The sequence below is a fragment of the Osmerus eperlanus genome, chromosome 15, assembly GCF_963692335.1.
Source record: "Osmerus eperlanus chromosome 15, fOsmEpe2.1, whole genome shotgun sequence".
In the NCBI taxonomy this organism is placed as follows: Eukaryota; Metazoa; Chordata; class Actinopteri; order Osmeriformes; family Osmeridae; genus Osmerus; species Osmerus eperlanus.
Genome location: NC_085032.1, coordinates 3,799,157 through 3,822,975, shown reverse-complemented (window position 1 = coordinate 3,822,975; position 23,819 = coordinate 3,799,157). Strand labels below are relative to the sequence as shown.

The 23,819-nt window shown below is 40.1% G+C and overlaps 1 protein-coding gene across 3 annotated transcripts in view; it reads left to right on the top strand.

Moving 5' to 3' along the window:
• Positions 1 to 23,819, top strand: part of nsmaf (neutral sphingomyelinase (N-SMase) activation associated factor) — a 134,314-nt gene that overhangs the window by 90,987 nt on the left and 19,508 nt on the right. For 2 of the 3 annotated variants that reach the window (XR_009932248.1, XM_062479027.1), the window contains exons 21-26: positions 367 to 524; positions 801 to 882; positions 3,638 to 3,696; positions 3,845 to 3,912; positions 3,992 to 4,059; positions 13,380 to 13,503. Coding sequence is in view for 2 of the 3 variants with exons in the window: in XM_062479027.1 (XP_062335011.1) it covers positions 367 to 524; positions 801 to 882; positions 3,638 to 3,696; positions 3,845 to 3,912; positions 3,992 to 4,059; positions 13,380 to 13,503 (559 nt within the window). In the remaining variant the exon portion in view is untranslated. The remainder of the gene's footprint in view (positions 1 to 366; positions 525 to 800; positions 883 to 3,637; positions 3,697 to 3,844; positions 3,913 to 3,991; positions 4,060 to 13,379; positions 13,504 to 23,819) is intronic. The other variant, XM_062479028.1, reaches the window with a different exon arrangement.

Genomic DNA, 23,819 nt, shown 5'->3' with positions numbered 1-23,819 from the left:
CATACAACCTGCTTATCCTAGTCAAAGTATCAAAGTTTACTACTAACCATCTACCCATTTATACTACTTCCCTTGACCCAATTCATCGTAGAGATCCCCCTACACTTTTTTGTGGGCCATCATTCTTCATATTCTTGATTACAACCAACCATCATTAGATTATTGCATACAATTGCATAGAATTCGATTTGGAAGTTTTAAAACATGGTGCACAGAATCCATAGTCCACTGTATCATGTTCAATTTCCTTTAAGTTTCTTAACATCTAGTGAGAAGTATTTATACCAAGGATTTAATTGTACATTGTTTTTTATGTTGAGAACTTTTTAACAATCTATACTTATCTTTTACCCATCTCATTCTGAGAAGCGTCATGGACCCTGATCAAAGGATTGCCATGTTGACACAGATTCTTGAATTTGGTCAAACTCCAAAGCAGCTGTTCACCAACCCTCATCCACAGAGGATCACCCCTTGGGTGAACATGTCTCAGACAGCCAGCTGCAACACAGCCCTCTCTCCAGGTACCCAGGATTTAGCTAAGCCATAAAACTGCTTAATTGGATAATACAATGGAATGTTTAGCCACAGTTTATAGGTCTATTGGTGGTTGCTGATTGGTGGCTAAATGAGAATGTATAGAATGTACACTGTACGCATCAAAATCTGTATTTTCAACATTCTAAATTAAGATGTAGGATTTTGTATTTAAACATTGTTTTATCCTATTTTGGATGGCAGGTACTGATAGCTTTTGTTGTGTCACATATCCTAAATTTGTGAGGACTCTTCCTTTAAAGACTTGACAGAAAGAAGCGGAAGAATGACCTGGACCAATATAACAAGTCTGAAACTGCTGTCAAGCCACAAAATTCACAAAGAGTGAGTAACAATGAGAAATACAATTTGGGTGTGCTTTGCCTTCGGCAAGGGCACAACCTTTGTTCTCTCACATATATTTAATGTTTCATGTTTCTTTTCGCACCCCTAAAGATCCCTCAATATTTGGACTACATAGAGAACGTCGGTGTCAAAAGTTTTGTCTTGGTAGCGATTGAGCTGCTTGTATTTTTATTTACGTTCCATTGCATGGTTTAAGTAGGAATTACGTTTTTGTGGAAAAACTGAAGCTAACGGTGGCTAACTTGCTAGCCACAGTCACTGACGTGACTAACGTCACGAAAACACACGTGACTACCTCTAGCAGAACATTCGTTTAGCAGCTTAACTTCTGGGAGATAACTAGGCTAACAATAGCTTTACTGCAAGGCAGCTGCAGAAACGCCACAAGCAAAGAGGCCAGGGTGATAACTATTTACTCATTTTACTTTGTGATATGAAACACAAAAGTGTAATGTATAATATAAGCTGACATTATTAAGGAAGTACATCTACTTTCGGAAACAGTAGTCTACTATTTCACTGAAGCATTAGCATCATGACATTAGCCTCTGTTGCCCGGGCAACACATACTACAGCGGTCTATGATGCGTCTGTTTTCAATCGTTAAAATAAACATTCCTCACTAATACATTTTCGTTGTAGGATTTATTATGACATTAGATTACAATTAAACGATTTGTTGGTGAAATTATCATTACCTGTGTAGCTTACTGCAACGCTGTAGCCTACGCGAGACACACTAGTAGCTAACAAAAACATCCACAGCTGTTTAGGAAGTCAAACAGCGACAGAAAATGTTCGGCACTGCCTTAAATAAAAAATCTTTCAATAGGTGAAACTATCTGACTACTGAAGGACTGAAATATTTTGTGTCTATTCCAATATGTAATGATGTTATTCAATGACACAAGTCTGTGTTCTAGAAAGAGTGGTCTGGAGTCGCAGAGGTCCGATAATATCAGCTTTCATACAGCAGTTGGAAATCAACAAGTACAGAGCTCTGGGGTTGTCTACGTTTCCTTACCCGCAACAGAGTTTGGGTTGGTTCACGAAGTCCAACTGGCTATCTGTCCCTGCCCCAGCATATATTATACAGTTGCAGTAAAACAAAAAGATGAAAAGAGGGTTGAGCTTTCTCGTGCATCAGGGAGTTGTTCTTGCTGGCGCGTCTCACCTGCTCGGGTGCCGTCTCAGCCCGGTTTCAAGGTTGCTTCTGAAATGAAGAGATTAAGACACAAAATACAGCCTGTTCCCCACACCCTTTGTGAGACACACTGTTAGAAGCCTGAGCAAGCTTCTAAATTCATAAGACATAACTTTAATAAGCAAAATATATGCTTTACTACTAACCAGAACTTCATTGCCACAGCCTAAACTTGTCAATCTGTTCATGAAAATAATTTATTTAAATCGTTAAATCGAATTCAACCAACGCAATCGCTACCAAGACGAACACTGTAGTAGTACAATTTACCAGGGCATCTTCTCCACACAGGGCTATATCCAGGGGTGCAGATGGGATTTTTGAACTGGGGGGGACCAAGCTGTCAGCAAATGATTCCAACTCAATTTGTTATTTTGTATAATATATGTGTGTATATATATATTTGCAATGTTTATTGCAGCTTCAGTAAATACGCCAGCTCCAGAAATACTTAAAATAAGCATAATACTTTTTTTTTTTTTTTTTTTGTAGGCCTAGTACTTTTTTGTGGCCAACGTTACACACGCTAATGCACGCTAACGTCGCCTAATCAGCTGTGCAGTTATTAACTGATGCTTGTCGCCTAGCGAGAGTGGTGGGGACGGATCGGGGTCACTAGAAATCTGGGGGGGACATGTCCCCCCTGTCCCCAGTGCCATCTGCGCGCATGGCTATATCGCATTTTGCGTTGTTACTGACAATGATCGCTACCAGTGAGCTTTTCATGAATGAGCGATTTTCCACTAAATAAATGTCAAGCTTATTTACGTTTTTGGGGGCATATTTTCAGTTAGCAGATTGTACTGTTTGAATCGCGATTCCATCTGAGATAGCTACTGCCGATAACGCCGTTGTTAGAATAATCTTTAAAGGGGATTCTTTATTAATGAATGAATGCAATATGAGTAGGCTAAATGCCTGAAAATATAAAGGGTTAGGTCGATTTTTACACCGGTCTGCCAGATGTATTCGTTTTGATTCAACTATGAGGCTGCTAATCACCATTCCCTCTTGCAGGGGAAATGAGAAGACAACTATTTCATTCTACACTTCACTCTTAGTATTTTGAGTTGTAAATGAGCAGCAACAAAATTATGCTTTTAAATCTATGTAATCTTTATAAATAATAAGCATGCATTTTTATATAAAATATACAGAAATATCAGTTGTAAAAATGTCATTAAAAAACGGACCCCTCTGCATCCGACGCAAGCAAGCACACCCTACAATATCCCCAGAAATTTTACCCTCTCTAGTTTTCTATGTAACAGAATACAACCTGTTCTATTTTGTTACAACCCTGGTTGGTATTGGCTTTATTTAGGAATACAATTGTGTGAAACATAGTACACCAAACAGGTAGGTGTATCTGCAGCAAAAATACAAGAAACTTGTAAGTTAATTAATTAATTGTAACAAACAAAAATTGTAAACCAACCATGCGCCAAGGAAAATCATCAGGCTTGTATCAGTTGTGCAGATCTTTTTTTATGATTTAAATATATGCTTAAACACAATCTGTTAATACAGGGCTGTGACAGGTATCACTGTGACACAAAACGGGTCAGCTGTTTTTACAACATCACAAGGTAAGTTATCTTATTTTTTATTTTTCATATTTTATTTTTACCTATTTATTTATTTTTATTTATTTTTTTAAATAGACGGACATTCATTGTCTGTAAGTTGCAATATTTTCTTCATGATTAGCTAAGAAAGGTCTGTCTTGTTCCACAGACTCCACATTGAAAATGTTTTCCAAAGAGTCAAGTGTATTTCAGCGGAGCATGTCCTTCTCCAATATGGTATTTATTTTATATAATTGTATCCTCTATAGTAGCTTGTTCCAACATAATTTAAGTGTTACTGTTCTTACTTTTCAAGGCTTTATCATCCTGCTTGATGCTCCCTGAAGATAAAGCTGTGGTTTGTTCCTCCTGGGATAACAATGTGTGAGCATGTTCTTCTATTAATTCTCAATTTGTGTAGCATATTTAATAAAAAATATATTTATAAAAATCGTGATACAGTATATATGTACAATATATGTACAGTACTGTGTAAAGTCTTAGGCACAATAAAAAAATAAAAAAAGTTAAGCACAAATGTTTTAAGAAATAATGAAATGAAGACTAAACTAAATATCCTTCTGCTCAGTACTTACATTTAGTCATTTAGCAGACGCTCTTATCTAGAGCGACTTACAGTAAGTACAGGGACATTCCCCCCGAGGCAAGTTGGGTGAAGTGCCTTGCCCAAGGACACAACGTCATTTTTTCCACGGCCGAGAATCGAACTGGCAACCTTAAGATTACTAGCCCGATTCCCTAACCGCTCAGCCATCTGACTCTACTTTATATGTACTGTATATATCTACATCTATACTATAATGCTATACATCTCTGTCTGTCTCTGTGTGTGTGGTGCAAGATTTATAGTGGGATTTTAGTGGAACGATTAGCTCAGGAACCGGGCTTTGTGAAAAGTTGTAATTTTGCAGGTGTCCGTCTTGGGACCCAAGGACTTCCCGTCCCACGGTTGACATTGTCTGGATGAGCTTTTTGAGATTGCAAAAAATAATTTGACAACATGTTTTGTGACTAATTGTGACGTATGGATCAATGGTGCTGAGCTCCACTAAGCGCTCAGAAGGTTCCATCACTGTTGTGCTAAAATCCAACTGAGAGGAATATGTCTGTGCTGCCTGCCGTAAACATCCCTAAGCTGTTTTCATGATCAAGCCTCAAACTTGTTAAAACTCTTATTTAAATTATCACTTTCTTTTTTTTCTACTTTTTTTTTTAAATATATCATTATAGTTTTTTGTTTAAAATAAATGTGATGGAACCAATCAAAATGTCATCATTTATTAGATGTTTTTCACTAGCCATTCACAAAGGGAAGGTCCAGGCTTGGCTTATCAGGTACTAAAAAGGCAAGTAGTTTACTGAGAGGGAAATAGAAGTTAAATTCTGGTAGGAGGGACCTGTGAGTAGGGGCCTTTTTATATAGCCTACATTTGTAAAATAATGTAGCTATACTCATTTACCAGACGATTATATGCCAATTAATTGGCATATAGTGCATTTAGTAAGTATACCTATAAAAGCAAGTACAACGTAATAAAGAATCAGAAGTGAATGGTTCTACTAAAAGTGATTCGTACAAATGAATACAAAGAAGGATGCTTGCTTTTACCAGACAGTGACATAACAGCAGTCGCAACTACAACATAATTCACATATTACCCTCATTCCGATAATAGGACAGTGTAGCACAACATCGACATCAACATCGTTTTTCAAGTGCAGCTCCAAAGTACGTCTATTTTCTTGAGACAATCATTCGGATTTTACGAGTAGCACGACATACAAATCGTATAGGCTCTCAAGTGCAGCACAACATAACTTATATTTTGATGAAACATGAATTAAATAGCCTACTGACAGTTTCCTCAAAGCCTAAAACGAGGGAACCTCGGTTCGTCAAACTACAACTAGCAATACGCTAGGAAGGCAGTGCGCGTTCACGCGTAGGGGAGTGGGATTTTGCGTGGGAGTGAGAATTCGGTCCAACACCGGCCCACGGAGTCGAACGTCTGCACATGGCGGCCATCTTGCTACAGTCAACTCGCTCACCCATAACATTGTGTTGGTGCTACATGTACTTTTTAAATGACCATAACTTGCTCAATTTTCAACCGATTTTGAAACGGTTTGGTTTGTTATCAACGTCAGAGATGTCGTTATGCCACTGCATACTTCTATTCTTAAACAAATTAAAATAAATTATTCATAAGTATGCAGTTGGTTGCCAACTTTGTTGGTTGCATCCGAGCCACAAGGTAAAATACAAAAAAAGTCAGAAAATCATGTATTTCACGTCACTACTTCGGTGGCAAAAGGCCAGAAATTGAAGGATGTTACATCATGGACGAAGAGAGATTAATCCTAGAAGTTGAAGAACACTAGTTATGACACCACAAATAGCCTACTAACATTTTTATCTCACAAACTCGCCAATACAGCTGCATTGCTCCTCTTCTAAAATCCTGTAAAGACAACTAAACCTGATTGTGTCGCAGCCGTAACGCGCCACAGACGTTTCCGGTGTGAATTGAGGTCGCGTAGAGGACAGAACAAACTTGCGTTGCAGTCATAACGCGCCACAGACGCGTCCAGTGTGAATAGGGTGTTACACCCCTCCCTCATACTGTGCATTCTTCCACTTAAAAAACAACTTATACTATACTGCTAATACTTAATACAATTTAATTACTTATTTCTCCAGTATTTCATCCGTTAAAGAAAACCTTTGAAAGAAAACTTTTTCAATGTTATGCCAGCAGTCAGCACAGCTCATCTGGCAGTATTGGTGTTGTAAAATAGATAAAAAATGTGTTTCTATTATACCCAGAATACTCAAGCGCTTAGTGGATGATCAAACATTAGGAATGGCAAAAACTGTCACTGTCACCTTTAATAACAACACCACTTATACAAAGAAATACCAATGCTTCATTATAAATGTGTCTAGCAGTGAAAAATGTATTGTATTCAATACCAGTTGACAAGCTATTACCCAGATTGTCCACATCCCCGCATAGTTGGGGTGTGTCAGATCTTATAGCCCCAAGATATGGGGGGGGGGGGGGATTTCGGTAGGTATGAAAAACAGTGTTGCCAAAATCCTACTCCCTTCTAACATTTACATTTTTGCAACTAGTATCAAAAGCTTTTTATGGCACACTTTACAGGGCATGCAGATTTCTTTAACCGAGCCTGTTTCATTCGTCATTTGCCTGAGAAAGTGACCTCCGTTAGCCAGGCTAGTTTTGCCCTATCACTTGGTCAGGCTATTTAAAGGTATCGGGGGTCAAGTGACTTTTGTGCATGGACAAATGAAACGTAAATGTACTTATCCAATAGACCAGTGCCTCAAAAAGTTAATGTCAAGCTCTGAAATCCAGTGGCCAGAGATATATGATGACCTGATCAACACTCCAAGTGTATTATACCTGGGAGAAGTTCGTCTTTTGCAGCCGACATGCGCAGTTGAGCATGCTTGACAGTGGTGTGACGTAGGGTGATAATTGGTCTATACAACACCAAATAGTATTGCCCGAGGAGTATGTAAACAGAGCAGCGTGATGGCTGGAGGGAGGGGCAGGAGTGGCGTAACCATGACAACGATTGTCATGTACCCGTGTTAGTGTGGACGGCAAACATTTGGTAAATAATATGAAAACGCTAGTGTGGACGGAGATCGTTTTCAATTCGAAGCCGTTTTTCGTTTCATCCCGTTCCCATATATGGGGCACTACATTCCTTTGATTCAGATAAAAACACCTATTGGTTTTGAGCAAGAGAAAAAAAGTTTTCCGTGTGGAATCCTGCAGTTTATTTGTTATTAGTGTTTAAAGTCAGCACTAGTTCTTTCATCGCATAATTATATTTTGATCATGAGTGATGAGGCAATCATCTGACCAATAAAGTGCCCGCTTTTTGTAACAACATTTAAAGAGTCCAAGATGTCTTCTCAATCAATCTCGTCAATATCAAGTAGCAAAAACGAGGAAATTAAGGCCAGACCTTCAAAACTACGTGGTAAGGATTTTAAACAATGCTATATGCATTTCACGTCTATAAAGAAAGAACAAACTAAGTATTTTAACTGCACACGGCAGGATACATTCAGAAACAGGGCCAAATGGTGGCTTGGCTTGCAGGGTGAGAATCTGAAAATAGCGGAAACATACAAACATTGTCTAGAACTAGAATTAGACAAACTTTTCTAAATGTCATTGACATTTACTATGGCAAAGGCAAAAGAAAGGCATTTTCTGTTGCTTGTGAGAAAGATCAATACCTGACTGCATTTACAAATCTGGGTAGCAGTTTTAACCTGGACCAGTCTAACTTTGTTCAAGTTCAAGTATTTCATTGTCAGATGCACAGAACAACACAAGGTCAGACTGGGCACTGACATTTTTAAGACAAGACAACGCAAGCACCTGGCATAACATAACATATAAGTACACAGAACATAAATTACATCTATGCTAAGCTGAAATAAGTAAACCTCCTAAATATACAGATAAATATAAAAATACAATATACTAAACCCTAAATACACATAATAACCTATTGCTAACCCTATAAACCTATTCTAAACTAAGTGAAGTACAATAGTGCAATATTAACCCGTTAAGGAGTAGCGTCACACATATGTGATCGTTCGAAAGCGGGCCCCACAGAGTACCGTCACACGTGTGATTCTGAACATTCCAACCGACTATTTTCCGATAGACAAAAACTATATGACAAACGCTATAGTATGGCTTCAAAATTTACAATTAGGAGGCTAACAAGTAACACTAGCAGGTAGTAGCATTGCTACGAGTATTATGCTAGGTTGCTAGGTAACGGAAGCTAACTAAAACTAGCTAGATTCCCTTTTGGAAAAATAACTCACTCTGGTGGAAGCGTCGGTAATCTTTAGAACTCACTCCTTAAAAGGTAAATGATAGTGCAATCAGTAGCTGAAAGTGACAGTGTGTAAGTAGCTAGTAAGAAGTGAATCAATGACCATGTCAATGTCCATTCAGGAGCCTGATGGCGAAATACAGTAGTGCAATGTTACTGATAGTGCAACCAGTAGTGAAGTGACAGTGTGTAAAGTGACTAGTAAGAAGTGAATCAATGACCATGTCAATGTCCATTCAGAAGCCTGATGGCCCTTGGATAGAAACTGTTGTCCAGTCTGCGTGTGCGCGACTGAAACGGGGTAAAGCGACTGAAGTATGGGTGGTAACAGTCTCTTAGAATCCTGCCAGCTTTCCTGAGGCAACGTGTGTAGTAGGTGTCCTGTAGGGCTGGGAGCTTCCTGCTGATGATGAACTCAGAAGAACGGACCACACTACATAGGGCCTTGCGGTCTCTGTCTGTGCAGCTCCCATACCACACTGTAATGCAACCAGTCAGGATGCTCTCTATAGTGCATCTGTAAAAGTTAGTGAGGATGACTGAGTCCATGCCGAACTTCTTCAGTCTCCTCAGGAAGAAGAGGCGTTTATGGGCCGCTTTGACCACCTTGTCCGTGTGAACAGACCAGGTGAGATCATTGCTGATATTCACCCCGAGGAACTTGAAGCAGCTGACCTTCTCCACTTCAGATCCGTTGATGTGTAGGGGTGCATACTCCTTCTCCTGCCGCCTCCTATAGTCCACAATCATCTCCTTGGTCTTGCTGACGTTGAGAGAAAAGTTATTGTCCTGACACCATGATGAACTACTTTGCAACTACTTTGCAAATATGTGTGCCACCTGTATGGCCACTCATCTGCCAAAACTATGAACAATGCAAGATACAAAGCATTCTGCATGGCATCGTCAGCTTTGCCAGAACTATCCATGCCCCCGACAAGTGACGCCCTGTATCAACACTGCAAAAGGGCAAACTATCAAGCAGCCATAATGAGACATTTTTAGTTTTGCTATTTTTTGGTTCTCAACGAAGGCAGTCGCATTTTCTTTCCCTCTCCCCCTGACCTTCCCTGCTTGCTTCCCTGTTTGCTTCCCTGTTTGGCTTCTATCGTATTGTCTAGTTATTCACAGAGAAATGCTCTGAAGTTTCAATCATTTGGACAGTTTTTGATGATATTACTCAAAATCAAATACTTCGGATTGGGGCAAAGTGGATCGACTACAACCACAAAAAGGAACAACCTGAGAGGACTGAAGCCCAAGGAGAACAGAAGTATTTTGGGCTGCTCTCCAAGAATGACCACAGGCAAGCAAGCTAAATCTTGTTCCCTGTAGAACTATGGCTTGCAACGACTGCAAACAACTTACTCAGAGGATAGTCGAACTGGAGCTAAGAGTCAGAACCCTCTTAGATATCAGAGAGGCCGAAGACTTTATAGATTCCATGCTACCTAGCCCGGAGGCTAAGCTACCGGCCAATGAGCCACCCTTGGAACCAGCTTTCTCTCCACCGGCCGTTGGACCGGATGAGTCATGGCCTGCTCTCGGTGCTAAACCAAAGAAGCCTAGCGCCACTTCTACCTTCATCGGAGATGGGACTGGAACCAAGGATAAACAGCAAAAAAAGCGAGGCAGAAACTCTTCCCGCATCACCTCTCCGCCTGTCACACACAGAAACAGATTCGAACCACTGGGAACTCTCTCTCCCTTGTGTGTGGAATCCAAGGCAAAGAGGCACAGGAGTGCTAGCCACGCAGCTAACAAACATGAAGGGCCCAGATCGCCGACACACCATGATGGTAGCTACTACACACATGCAAATCCAACACATCATTGTCTGCTGCGACCGGGAGTCCCCCATTTCACTCCAAGCCCCTCTCGGACCACTTGGGGCGCTGTTCGACCCCCTATCAAGCCTAATCAGACAACAATACCACAGGATTATCAAGATCCAAGGTATGCTAAGACTACCCACAGCCCATCAACACTTAAAGGAGCTAACGCTGCTAGCACTATAGAATCTACTGCTAACACTGACACAGTGGCTAACCTTGGTCTAGCACAAGGTCCTATCATTGCTAACCCAAATAAGATAAGAACTGGCTCCGCAGCTACTGATAAGGCAAACATTAGAAATGCAAACACAACACCACATATGGCCACTATCTTGATTGGAGATGCCATGACAGCACATGTTAAACTGGCAAAGACAGAAAATATTTGTCTTAGCAACACATCTGTCGAGGAACTGTCATCAGAGGTACAAACAATCCTCAACAATAAACCAAACAACCCTAAGATTATCATCCACACTGGTTCGTTTGATATCCTACACAAGAAAACTGGCACTGAGATACTTAAAAAACATTTCACCCAGCTACTGAACACACTCAACAGATATCAAGATGTATTCATCAGTGGACCGATTGCATGCTTTCGCAGAGGAAAAGAAGCCTTCAGTCGACTACTATCTTTCAACACATGGTTGGCATCTGTCTGTCTGACACACAAACTGAGATTTATCGATCATTTCAATGTGTTCTGGAACTGTGCAGACCGTTTTCAAGCTGACCGACTCCACCCAAACCGTAGAGGATCTCGACTACTAACAGCAAACATCCATCACGTGCTCCTGACCACAAATCAATCAATCCCTATCCCTGTTGTGTCTAAGCTGACTGACGCATCCCAAACAAGCTCCCATGGAACAGAACAGAACATTCAAACAGCCTCCTGCAAGGACATGGGCCCTGCACAGACCTGCACCCCCCGGATGAATTCCCTTGTGATGGAACAGCTCAGTGACAGACTTTCCCAAAGAAAAGCTACGCTAGGACAGCCACCATGCTATTTCATTGGACATACCGGTCGTCATCACAAACAGAAAATGGCATGGTAAAATGCATGGTTACAAACCTGAAACTAGTGTTAGAAGTCACAGAACTATCCATATTCTTCCAACAGATGTATCTACCCCTGTTTTATCTGTTAATACCCCACAGATGAAACTGGCCCTTCTAAATGTTAGATCACTAAATAACAAAACATTTGTAGTTAATGATCTGGTCAAAGAAAACAACTTAGACTGCATCTGTCTAACAGAAACCTGGCTAAACAATGACACGGCAACAGCAACTTTGATAGAAGCGTGTCCGCCCGATTACAGCTTTCACCAAGTTTCTAGGACATCAAAAAAAGGTGGAGGAGTCGCAGCTATTTTCTCCTCTAAACTGTTGTTCAAAATCACTGAGCTAGGTGAATTCACATTTACATTTACATTTAGCAGATGCTCTTATATCCAGAGCGACTTACAGTAAGTACAGGGACATTCCCCCGAGGCAAGTAGGGTGAAGTGCCTTGCCCAAGGACACAACGTCATTTTTCACGCCGGGAATTGAACTGGCAACCTCAGCAATATTGCACTATTGTACTTCACTTGTCTTAGGTTAGTTTAGGTTTATAAAGTTAGTATAGGTTATTATGTGTATTGTGTATTTAGAGGTTTACTATACTGTATTGAATATTGTATATTATTATATATTAGGAGGTTTATTATATTTTTGCTTATCATAGATGTAATCTATGTTCTGTGTACTTATATGTTATGCCAGGTTGCTTTGCGCTGTCTTGTCCTAAGAATTTCAGTGACCAGTCTGACCTTGTGTTGTTCTGTGCATCTGACAATAAAAGACTTGAACTTGACTAGAAATCCTGTCCCTGAAAGTGTGTTGCAGGTAGTCCACTGCAGTTGCAAGCAAGGCAAATGTGAGTCTGCAAGACTTTCTTGTACTGATTTATGTCGGTGCCAAAATTGTGCAAATGTTACCCAGGAAACAGAGGAAAGGGCTACATGGGGTGACAGCTCTGACTATAGCGATAGGGATGATACTGATGATTAGGGATGATACTGGTGAGGAAAGATGATACTGATGAGTAGGGATGATACTGATGAGTAAAGATGTTACTGATGATTAGGAATGATACTGATGAGTAAAGATGTTACTGATGATTAGGGATGATACTGATGATTAGGGATGATACTGATGAGTAGGGATAATACTGATGATTAGGGATGATGCTGATGATTAGGGATGATACTGATGAGTAAAGATGATTCTGATGACTAAGGATGATTCTGTTGAGTAGGGATGATACTGATGAGTAAAGATGATACTGATGAGTAAGGATGCAATAAGTAAGGATTTTGCTTGGTGCCAATCCATAAAGTATAAGCATATTTTCTACAAATTTACCATATTTCATGGTGCACATTCACACTTGAGTATACCAATACCTGTCTCCAATGTTTAGGTACATGTATAAATGACAGTTTGAGAGCTATTTTGTGTTGCTAAAATGAATACAAATAAAGTTACAAGCAAAACCAGCAGCAACATAAAGTCCATAAGGGTGTTGTCTATTCAAAAATGCATTTAAAAAGTAGTGCCCAGGTGTGGGTACGAAAATCACTTTCTAGACACTTTTTCCTAGTTCACCTTATGGCCTATAAACGCAGAGTGGTGCAAGTGCCCGCTCGCGGTGTGAAGCGCGTGTCCGTGATATTCTCCGACATGCACTCAATCACTGCTGATAGACGGCCTTTTGTACAGCCCTATTTGTGATATCGTGGCGGCAGAAATTTTCATAGAGGGAAAAAAATCTAAATCAACAGAGGAAACACTAATGTAACCTTCATGTAAAGTTTTACCAAATGTATAATGTAAATACTTCTGTGAATCATTTATTATTATTTCTTTCCTATTTCTATCATTGTTCTTGCTTTGCAGGTATTTTTACTCCGTACCTTATGGTAGACGGCAGGATACTTTGATGGGACATGATGATGCGGTCAGCAAAGTGTGTTGGATGAACGACCAGCTTTACACTGCATCCTGGGACTCCACTGTGAAGGTATGGGTTGCAAAACAAGTTTGAGAAGTACTTGTTTACATACCTTAGCCTACAGACGCTTTTATCCAAAACAATGTACAACTAGAGAGGGTACAATTTCTGGGGAAATTGTAGGGTGTGCTTGCTTGCAGATGGGTCTGTTTATTAACTGCTATTTTTACAACTGATATTTCTGTTTATTTTATATAAAAATGCCTACTTATTATTTATGAAGATCGCATAGATTTAAAAGCATAGCCTACATTTGTTGCTGCTCATGTACAATTAAAAAAGTGTAGCATGTCCCTGTACTTACTGTAAGTCAATCTGGATACGGGCGTCTGCTAAAATGACTAAATGTACTGTAAATGTAGAATGAACTTAACCTATATGACTAAAACGTCACCTTAAGTTTTTCCCTTCTACAGTAGTGATATTTCAGGCATTTAGCACACTCATATTGCATTCATTCATTAAGAACAACCTTTGAAACAAGCTGAACCCCCTTGAAACAAGCTTTTCTAAGTAACAACGTTCTCACCGGCAGTATTATTAGCTAGATAGAATCGCGATTGAAACAGTACCATCTGCTAACTGAAAATATGCCCCCCAAAAAATGTAAATAAGCTTGACATTTTAGGCGGAAATGGCTAATTCAAAAGAAGTTTGCTGGAAGCGATCATTGTCAGTAACAAAGCCAAATACGACCATTTTATCTTACAGTGCTTGTCCATTGCAGCGACGCGATGCGAGCGACAACATGTTTTCCATTCATTTTCTATGGAACCAGGCGAATCGCTTGCGTGGTGCATTGTGGGTAGCGACGCGACCGATTTGAGATTTTCTCAACTTTATGCAAATGAGGAGTGATTTTCCCTAGCGATGGCCAAGCGGAGTGTTTTCTTGTTTCTCGTAACGTAGCAACCATGATGAACATTTCTAGCTTTCTAGGTTTCAAGGTGGAGGAGAAACTAATCGTTTGTGTGGCTGCTTACCCAGTCCTGTACGATACATAGCTGTATTCGTACAGAGATGTTAATTTTTTTTAAACGATGCATGGCGCAAGGTTGCCGAAGTTGTTGGTGCTTGTACTTTCAAATTCAGTCTAGTCACATTACGTAACTTCGTTCTGTGGTAACTAGCTAGGTAGCCCGGCTGGAACTCCCTATCGTATCGACAGATTAGCAGAGACTTTGAGTAATATAATAAAACGTTTTTACACATGTCAACGTGTAGTAAAACAGTTTAGTATTGTATTTTGATCGATGTTGCGAGTACGTAAACCCAAGTCTACACACTTGGCCATGACAACTTATCCTGGTCCAAACCAGACTCTCGTACATTTCATTTGTACAGAGTCTGGCCTAGCTCCATTGACAAGCGTTGACTTCCTTGTAGGCGGGTACTCTGAAGTTTAAAACTATTAGATCTGCCCAGAGCCACTCTGATCTGCCATAACCAATCGATAGCGTTCGCCTTAGCCAATTACTTCACCACTACTGTAACAGAGCTAGCTGCCGTAGCTGGAAAATCAAACTGTTCCCGAACCCCGTGGGGAGGAGGGCCACAACATCATGGCCACCAACAAAACTCAGCAAAACTTGTTCTTGCTCTGGCTTTAGCTTATGGATATTCGGCAGCGTTGCCACAACGGACCAAATGGCTTCGCTCGCATCTTTCTCCGCCGCCATTACGGAACTACAACACAAACTAGCGCACGACAGCCATTCCCTCTGTTCGCTGATTGGCCGGTAGAAAATTAACCGGAGACATCTGACTTACTTATCTCATGGCCAGACCTCGTACAGAAGCAAAATCAAAATTGAGCGGTAGTACGTAGGAGGGCAGGGCCAGGCTACAACAGTGACTTTAGAGAACTACATTCTACATTAATCTGTTTGAAACGCCCCCGAGCGTGGTGAACTGTGGGAAGGCAAGCGATGGCAAGCGATTCGCGTTGCTGCAGTGGGCACGCACTGTTAGACTAGAGCCCTGCATGGTGGAGAAGCTGACCTTAGTAAATTGTGCTACGAGCAAGCTAGCCTAGCTGCTGTTACTAGCCAAACTTAAGGGGATTGTTTGACTGCGCCGGAAATGAAAAACGTTTCTTTTGACATCAAGTTTAGGCTGTGGAATTGAAGACAGCGACGCACCACACAAGCTTGAGTTTAAATACATTATTTAATGTGACATTACTTACTGTACATGCAAGTCTTGATTTGCTTAACGCTAAATGTAACCTACATGCAGGGCCAGGTTAAGGTCATCTGGGGCCCGGGGCAGAAGCCTCCCCGAGGCCCCCCCCCCACTCAAAATATTAGTAAATATATATTATTATTATTACTATGATTTTTATCAATATATATTAGAGAGAGAGAGGGATTGGTAATTAAATTATGACAGACAAACATATCAGTATGTGATACATTGTAATCAGTGGCGGCTGCTGGTCTTTCAAAGAGGGGAAGCTCATTTTCGGCCTACATCCTAAAAATGTTTTATTTTTTCAGCTATTCACTGGCTAGTTCACCCCTACGACACTAGCCTAGCCTACTGAATGAATAAACGAACAATCTAACAAAACAATATTAATCAAGGAGGAAATGTGGAAATTAGGTTAAACTGAAACAAGGAATGTGGTATATAATTTTATGAAATGTATGATGCAAAATTGGTTAGCAATTTCGCCAAGCAAATACCAAGAAATAGGTTGCTGCAGCTTCGGTGACTTTTTGTAGTACAAAATTACTGTCAATCAAAAGGAGATGCAGTCTTTCGACAGACCCTCCAATCATCACACGGAAGCTCAGCGTCCAGGCCAGCCCACTCCTCCATTCCCCCCCAGAGACGCTGAGCGTCCGAGGGGGGACATAATCTCAAAGCATTTACTTGGCTGGTATCGCTACCTACCTCGGCGGGAAGAGTTTTCCTCTACTGTCATGGTAAATCTTTTTGGATACTGGGTATGTTCTTGTGCATGTTTGGACTATTTACTCAGTAAGTAATCTGAAACTGGACTGTAAAAGGAAGCCTTGTTTGTTTCCATGGTGTTACCAGGCTCTTACCATACCCTTTGTGAGCGAATACCACTTTGTCAACGTTACCCTTAGTATGAACTTGTAATATAAGTTCCAAGGCGATACCAGGTAAAACATGGCTGTAAGTAATATGAAACTGGACTGTAAAAGGAAGCCGTGTGTGTTTCCATGGTGTTACCAGGCTCTTACCATATCCTTTGTAAGCGAATACCTACGGTGGCCGACATGCAAACGCGCTGCAAATTAAGAAAATACATGCAAATAGACAAAACACAAGCAAATTAAGAAAACAATCAGCGTGGCTCTTCACAAAATCAATCCACATATTTTTCCTTTCCTCATCAATAGGGAAATTAACCCTTGTGCTGCCTTCGGGTCACATGACCCAAAGGCTCATAACGAACCATCGTTGTGTTTACCCAATTTTACCCAATACAAAAACAAATTAAAATAATTTTATTTTAACCTTCGCAATGTGGGGGGTCTGAGACTAGCCAGGCTCTGCCCTCCTACGTACTTCTGCTCAATTTGGATTTTGTTTCTGTACTAGGTCTGGGATTTCAGTGCACCAGTCGGTTTTCAGAAGAAAAAAAATGTGTAGGTCCAATGAGCGAACAGAGGGAGTGGCTGAGAACGATGACGTTGATGTTGTGCACTAGTTTGAGTTGTAGTTCAGTAATGGCGGCGGAGAAAGATGCGAGGGAAGCTATTCTGCGGTTGTGGCAACGCTGCGAATATCCATAAGTTACAGCCGGAGTAAGAACAATCCTTGCTGAGTTTTGTTGGTGGTCATGATGTTGTGGCCCTCCTCCCCACGGGGTTCTGGAAAAGTTTGATTTTCCAGCTACGGCAGCTAGCTCCGTGGTAAAGGAGTTGGCTAAGGCGAACGCTAGCGATTGGTTATGGCAGATCAGAGTGGCTCTGGGCAGATCCAATAGTTTTAAACTTCAACAGAGTACCCGCCTTCAGGGAAGTTAACGCTTGTCAATGGAGCGATCCCAGACCCTCTGTACAAATAAAATGTACGAGGGTCTGGTTCGGACCAGGCTAGTCTGAGACAGCCCAACGGTTAAAAGAAAATGCTTCACTTTGTTTTTGTATGCGGTAAAGTTGTCGCAATACGACGTTGAGTCACAATGACTGATGGGTCAGAATGACCCAAAGATAACACAAGGGTTAAATAGCGTTGCAGCGCAGATGAAGTTCTTTCATCCAGGGAAGATGCAGTTGCGGGTGGAGGGAGACATCCTGAAGCTAGCTGGCTAGCTGATGTAGGCTACAATAACAGTACAGCAGGAGGAGCCATTCAGAGATCTGACGTAGATGGGTCAAAATGACGTAGATAGGTAATTTTTTGGATAGCCCATTAAAACCTGATCTGAAAACGGAAGAGAAACTGTTCTAGGGTCTAACTCCACATTTCAGTGCGACAAAGTTTTCGCGCTTTGCATATGCTTTCAGGAACTCATTTCACACGTATATACTGTACTGAGAAGCAAATCATGGAATTTGCTTTACAGGATCTTTAAACAGTGTAAAACTAGTAGGCGAGCAAAAACCGTGTCCGGAAAATTAATTTAAAAAATTATAATAAGTATGCAGACTAACAATAGTGTTTTTGCTTTCAGCAAACACACTAAAAATAACTAGAAAGTGCATTTCCTGCAGAAAATGCGTTGGAATGCTGAAAGCTGAAATTATTTTTTACAAATTGCTGAAAATACAGAAATGAGAAAATACAAGCTGAAATGAATTTAAAAAATGTGAGTCACACAAAAGAGGCAGTGTGGAATCTGAACTGCATCATCTAACAATTCTAAGAGCTGACTAAGAGGACTAAAAGTGCCAAAATGAATAAATAAACCATTAAATAATTACTTAAATGTGTCATGAATTCATTAAAATACCAATACATTTTATGTAAAATACATGTATAATTATTTCACTATTTAAGTATTTCCATTTACAAACGCTAAACAGCGCCCCCCAGTCGCTTGCATTTACATTTCACAACGTGTTGCATTTACATTTCACATTTACATTTAACAACGTGTTGTGTTGCAGTGCTACCATTAATTGTGTTATCTGTCAAACTCACCCATCAAAGTCAGTGGGTGGGGCTAGCACGAATCTAGTCTGATCCATTGCGTTGGTCTGAAGTAAAGTGCCTGGATAGAGACGATGGAGGATCTTCATGAACTTTCTCGGTAGTTGGTGAGAGACATTTTAGACTTAACTGAGAATGTGGAGGACCTGCTGACCCAGATTAGTAGCGAGTAAAGCAGAGGAACTTATTGAAGTTCTTGGAGTTATTTCTGCACTTTGCAATGCTACGGCTAATAATCAAGGGGAAGACTCGATCCTGCTAGCCCCCATGTTGAGACAGCGTGTGAGGTGCAGAACCAAATGTCTAAAACTTGCCCAGAGCTGCTGAGAGAAGCAGCTAATTTGATTGAGGAAGATGCTGATGCACGCTGGTACCAGAGTCTAAATTTGCAGTCACTCTGACCACTATCTTGGTCGGAAAGTGCGGAAATAACTATAACTTAAATAAGTTCCTCTGCTTTACTCGCTACATGCTCTGGGTCAGCAGGTCCTCCACATCCTGTGCTAATCCTCAGGTAGGTCTAAAACGTCTCTCACCAACCGTTTTTCAATGAATTCAAAATGTACCGGACAAACGGTTTTGAAAATCAAAAATCCTTATAATACCTGAGTGAGGGTTTCTCTGACGATGATGTGTGCCAATTCTCGGAAAGATTGGACAAAAATTGTAGGAGAAGCAAAAAAACGTGTTTTCTTAAAATTCAAAATGGCGGAAAGTATATAACCGTAAATTGACGCCATAGGGTGTGTTGAACGCGTCTTGATCCAGGGAATCCAACGGTACCTCATTTTTTCATTTTTTGGCCATACGGTTCAAAAGTTACGTGTGTAAACGCAAGTCCAACTTTGACCCGTTGGTGGCGCTAGAGTGCTCCAATGGGACAAATGAAACTTGGTGAAAATAAAGAGGGGACTGTCATTAATGAGTGTGCCAAATTTCACAACTTTTTACCATACGGTTCTAGGGGCTGCCATAGACTCCAATGGGAGAAGAAGATGATTAATAAATACAGCTGCAAGCAGCAATGAGGTGGCCAATTAGTCAAATGACCCAGAAAACGTTTAAGACATCCTCAGAAGAGGGTAACGAGTACACGCAGCAAGTTTGGTGTGAATCCATCAAAGATTTGCTGAGATACAACCCAACTTCCTGTTTGCTGGCTTAACTGCACAATTTGATTGGGTGTACCGGGCAAACGGTTTCGAAAATAAAAAAAATATTTGATAGTTTTTGTGAGGCTTGGTCTGAAGATAATCTCTGCCAAATTTGGTTCAGATTGGACACACTTTGTAGGAGTAGTAGAGAAAAAAAGTGTTTTCATTAATTCAAAATGGCGGCCGCATCAATTCGGCTGTTATCACAAGTTATCATGTGTTACACACGGGATGTCCCAAGATATCATGAGACAAAGGAATCACTCAATAAAGGCAAACAAATCAACAGTTATTGGTGAAAACGCATTTTTGCTTCCTACAACCACTCCCAGTGGTCACATGACACCAAATTGTTTGGACATCTTCAAAAGAGAGTTCCGAGTCGAGATACCAAGTTTGGTGTTGATTTCTCAAAGATTGGCTAAGATATGACCTCACTTCCCATTTTCCGGATCAGTTGCTCAATTTGATTGGCTGTAACTAACAAACAGTTGAAAAAATCTAAACGCCATGTGATGTCTTTTGTGAGGCTTGGTCTGAAGATGATCTGTGCCAAATTTGGTGAAAATTGGACAAACTTTATAGGAGAGGTAGCGAAAAAACGTTATATTCATTCAATCAAAATGGCGGCCACATCAATTCGGCCACATCAATTTGATTGACTGTAACTAACAAACGATTTCGAAAATCAAAAATCCATATGATAACTTTTGTGAGGCTTGGTCTGAAGATCATCTGTGGTAATTTTGAAGAAGATTCGACAAACTTTATAGAAGAGGTAGCGAAAAAACGTTATATTCATTCAATCAAAATGGCGACCACATCAATTCGGCCACATCAATTTGATTGGCTATAATTAACAAACAATTTCGAAAATAAAAAATCCATATAACTTTTGTGAGGCTTGGTCTGAATATGCTCTGTGCCAAATTTAGTGAAGATTGGACAAACTTTATAGGAGAGGGAGCGAAAAAAAGTTATATTCATTCATTCAAAATGGTGGCCACATCAATTCAGCCACATCGATTGGTTGTAACAAACGGTTGCGAAAATCTAAACACCACGGGATACCTTTTGTGAGGCTTGGTCTGAAAATCATCTGTGGCAATTTTGAAAAAGATTCTACAAGAATTGTAGGAGGAGTAGCGAAAAAACGCTTTTCCTTAACATTCAAAATGGCGGAGAATCTATATAACTGGGTATGACGTCATGCGTTGGACTCGTCTTGATCCAGGGAAATCCAATGGTACCTCTTTTTAGAAAATGAGGCATATTGTTAGTGTAATTGTAAGTAACGTGTGTAAACACACCTTCAACTTTGACCCATTGGTGGCGCTAGATGGTTGGAATGGGAGACATGAAACTTGGTGAAATTGATGAGGGGACTGGTCCCAAAGAGTGTGCCAAATTTCACAACTTTTGACAATTTGGTTCTAGGGGTTGCCATAGACTCCCATGGCAGAAGAAGATGTGTAATAATAATAACCAGAGAGGGTACAATTTCTGGGGAAATTGTAGGGTGTGCTTGCTTGCGTCGGTTGCAGAGGGGTCATTTTTTAATGACATTTTTACAACTGATATTTCTGTATATTTTATATCAAAAATGCATAGCCTACTTATTATTAAATTAATCATTTTCATGAACAGATGGACAAAGTTTAGGCTGTGGCAATGGAGTTCAGGTTAGTAGTCACAGGTCAGATAGTTTCACCTATTGAAAGACTTTTGATTTAAGTAATTGATTTAGTGACGAACATGTTCTGTCGCCGTTTGACTTCCTACTGTAAACAGATGTGGAGATGTTTTTGTTAGCTAGCTACTAATGTCTTGCGTAGGCTACAGGCTGTAGCCTGCAGCATTGCAGTGAGCTACACTGGTTTGAAACCATAGGTAATGATAATTTCACCCACAAATCGTTTACTTGTAATCTAATGTCATAATAAATCCTACAACGAAAATGTATTTGTGAGGAATGTTTATTTTAACGATTGAAAACAGATGAATCATAGTAGTGATGTGTCGTTCGTGAACGATTCGTTCATTTTGAACGAATCCTCACAAGGACTCGGGAGTAACGAGTCCTCTCAAAGAGAGGGTACGAGTCTTTGGATCATTTTTCACGTGACCTGCATAGGCTCTGTTGTGGTAGCTAGAGGAAACGCTAGAGGGAACGATTCGTTCATTTCCCGACTCGGTCTTTCTATGAGTCTTTGGATCATTTTTCACGTGACCTGCATAGGCTCTGTAGTGGTAGCTAGAGGAAACGAACGATTCGTTCATTTCCCGACTCGGTCTTTCTACGAGTCTTTGGATAATTTTTCACGTGACCTGCATAGATTCTGTACTGGAGGAAACAAACGATTCGTTCATTTCCCGACTCGGTCTTTCTACGAGTCTCTGGATAATTTTTTCACGTGACCCGCATTGTATTTTTTAGTTGAGGAAACAGTTTCCTCATTCCCTTTCGCGTGGCCTCTGTTTTATTAAGACGTGAATGATATTCGCTCAAGTCATCATACTGACTGGTTTTGTTATTTTCACTTTACATTTACGCTTACAGTTTAGTGCAGTGTAATTGTGTAAGTGTTTGCCGTGATAATTAAATGCTAGTGTGATAATAAATGACCAAATCATACAAACTGTCATGATACATTATTTTAATGCAGGAATTTCTTTTAAAATAGTATCTGCTGATGCACATGTCATGCACTAACCTACATGAGAATATGATGCGTGTTTGCAGTGGACGGATACCCCCCCCCCCCCCCCCTTGAAATGAACGAATGACTCGAAAAAAGATTAGTTCATTTTACTGAACGAGATTCAAAGAACCGAATCAGTAAAATGATCCGAACTTCCCATCACTACATCATAGACCACTGTAGTATGTGTTGACCGGGCAACAGAGGCTAATGTCATGATGCTAATGCTTCAGTGAAATAGTAGACTACTGTTTCCGAAAGTAGATGTGGGCCTACTTCCTTAATAATATCAGCTAATATTGTACATTACATTTCACAATTGTGTTTCACATCACAAAGTAAAATGAGTAAATAGTTATCACCCTGGCCTCTTTGCTTGTGGCGTTTCTGCAGCTGCCTTGCAGTAAAGCTATAGTTAGCCTAGCTATCCCCCAAGTTAACAGATGCGAAACGAATGTTCTGCTACAGGTAGTCACGCGTGTTTTCGTGACGTTAGTGACGTAGTGACATTAGTAACGTCAGTGACTGTGGCTAGCAAATTAGCCACCGTTAGCTTCACTTTTCACAACAAAAACGCAATTTATACTTAAACCATCCAATGGAACGTAAATAAAAATACAACCAACGCAATCGAGACCAAGACGAACCTTTTGATACCGCCGTTGTATATGTAGTACAAATATTGACTGATCCTTAGGGGGGCGAAAATAAACAATAAATAACTAGAAAGGTACATTTCCTGAAGAAAATTTGTGTGTTTGCTGAAAGCAGTTGAAACGATTGTTTTGATGACTTGAATAGTGAAGAAGGTTTTACAAAAATTTTAAGAGGTATGTGCTTTAAAAACAAAATGATGAGAAAAAGTGTTTGTGTCATTGTTATGCATTGCGATATTTTCTTACTGTTGAAAATGGAGAAAAAACAGTGATGAAAAGAGTATCTTATTGACTTTCATACATTTTTAAGCGTTAAAAGTATTAAAGAATGAAAGATTGAGAAACAGAAAAAAGTTTGAAGTTAGAACAATGAGCAAATATAGTGATGAAGAGTATATTGCATAACAATTATCAATATCATAGCAGACAAAATATGTCAGCAGTATGAAGGTGAAAAAAAGTGTTGCTTTGAAACCAAAATGGTGAGACAGTGTTAAAAGTATATCTGTCATTGTTATGCATTGCAATATTTTCTCAAGGTTGAAAAAGGAGAAAAAAGAGTGATGAAAAGGGTATCTTATTTAATTTCATAAATGTTAAAGCGTTATGTTAGAGCCATTTTATATTTTATTTCATTCTAAACCTTTTACATTTTTAAACCCTTAGTATTAGTTAGACTT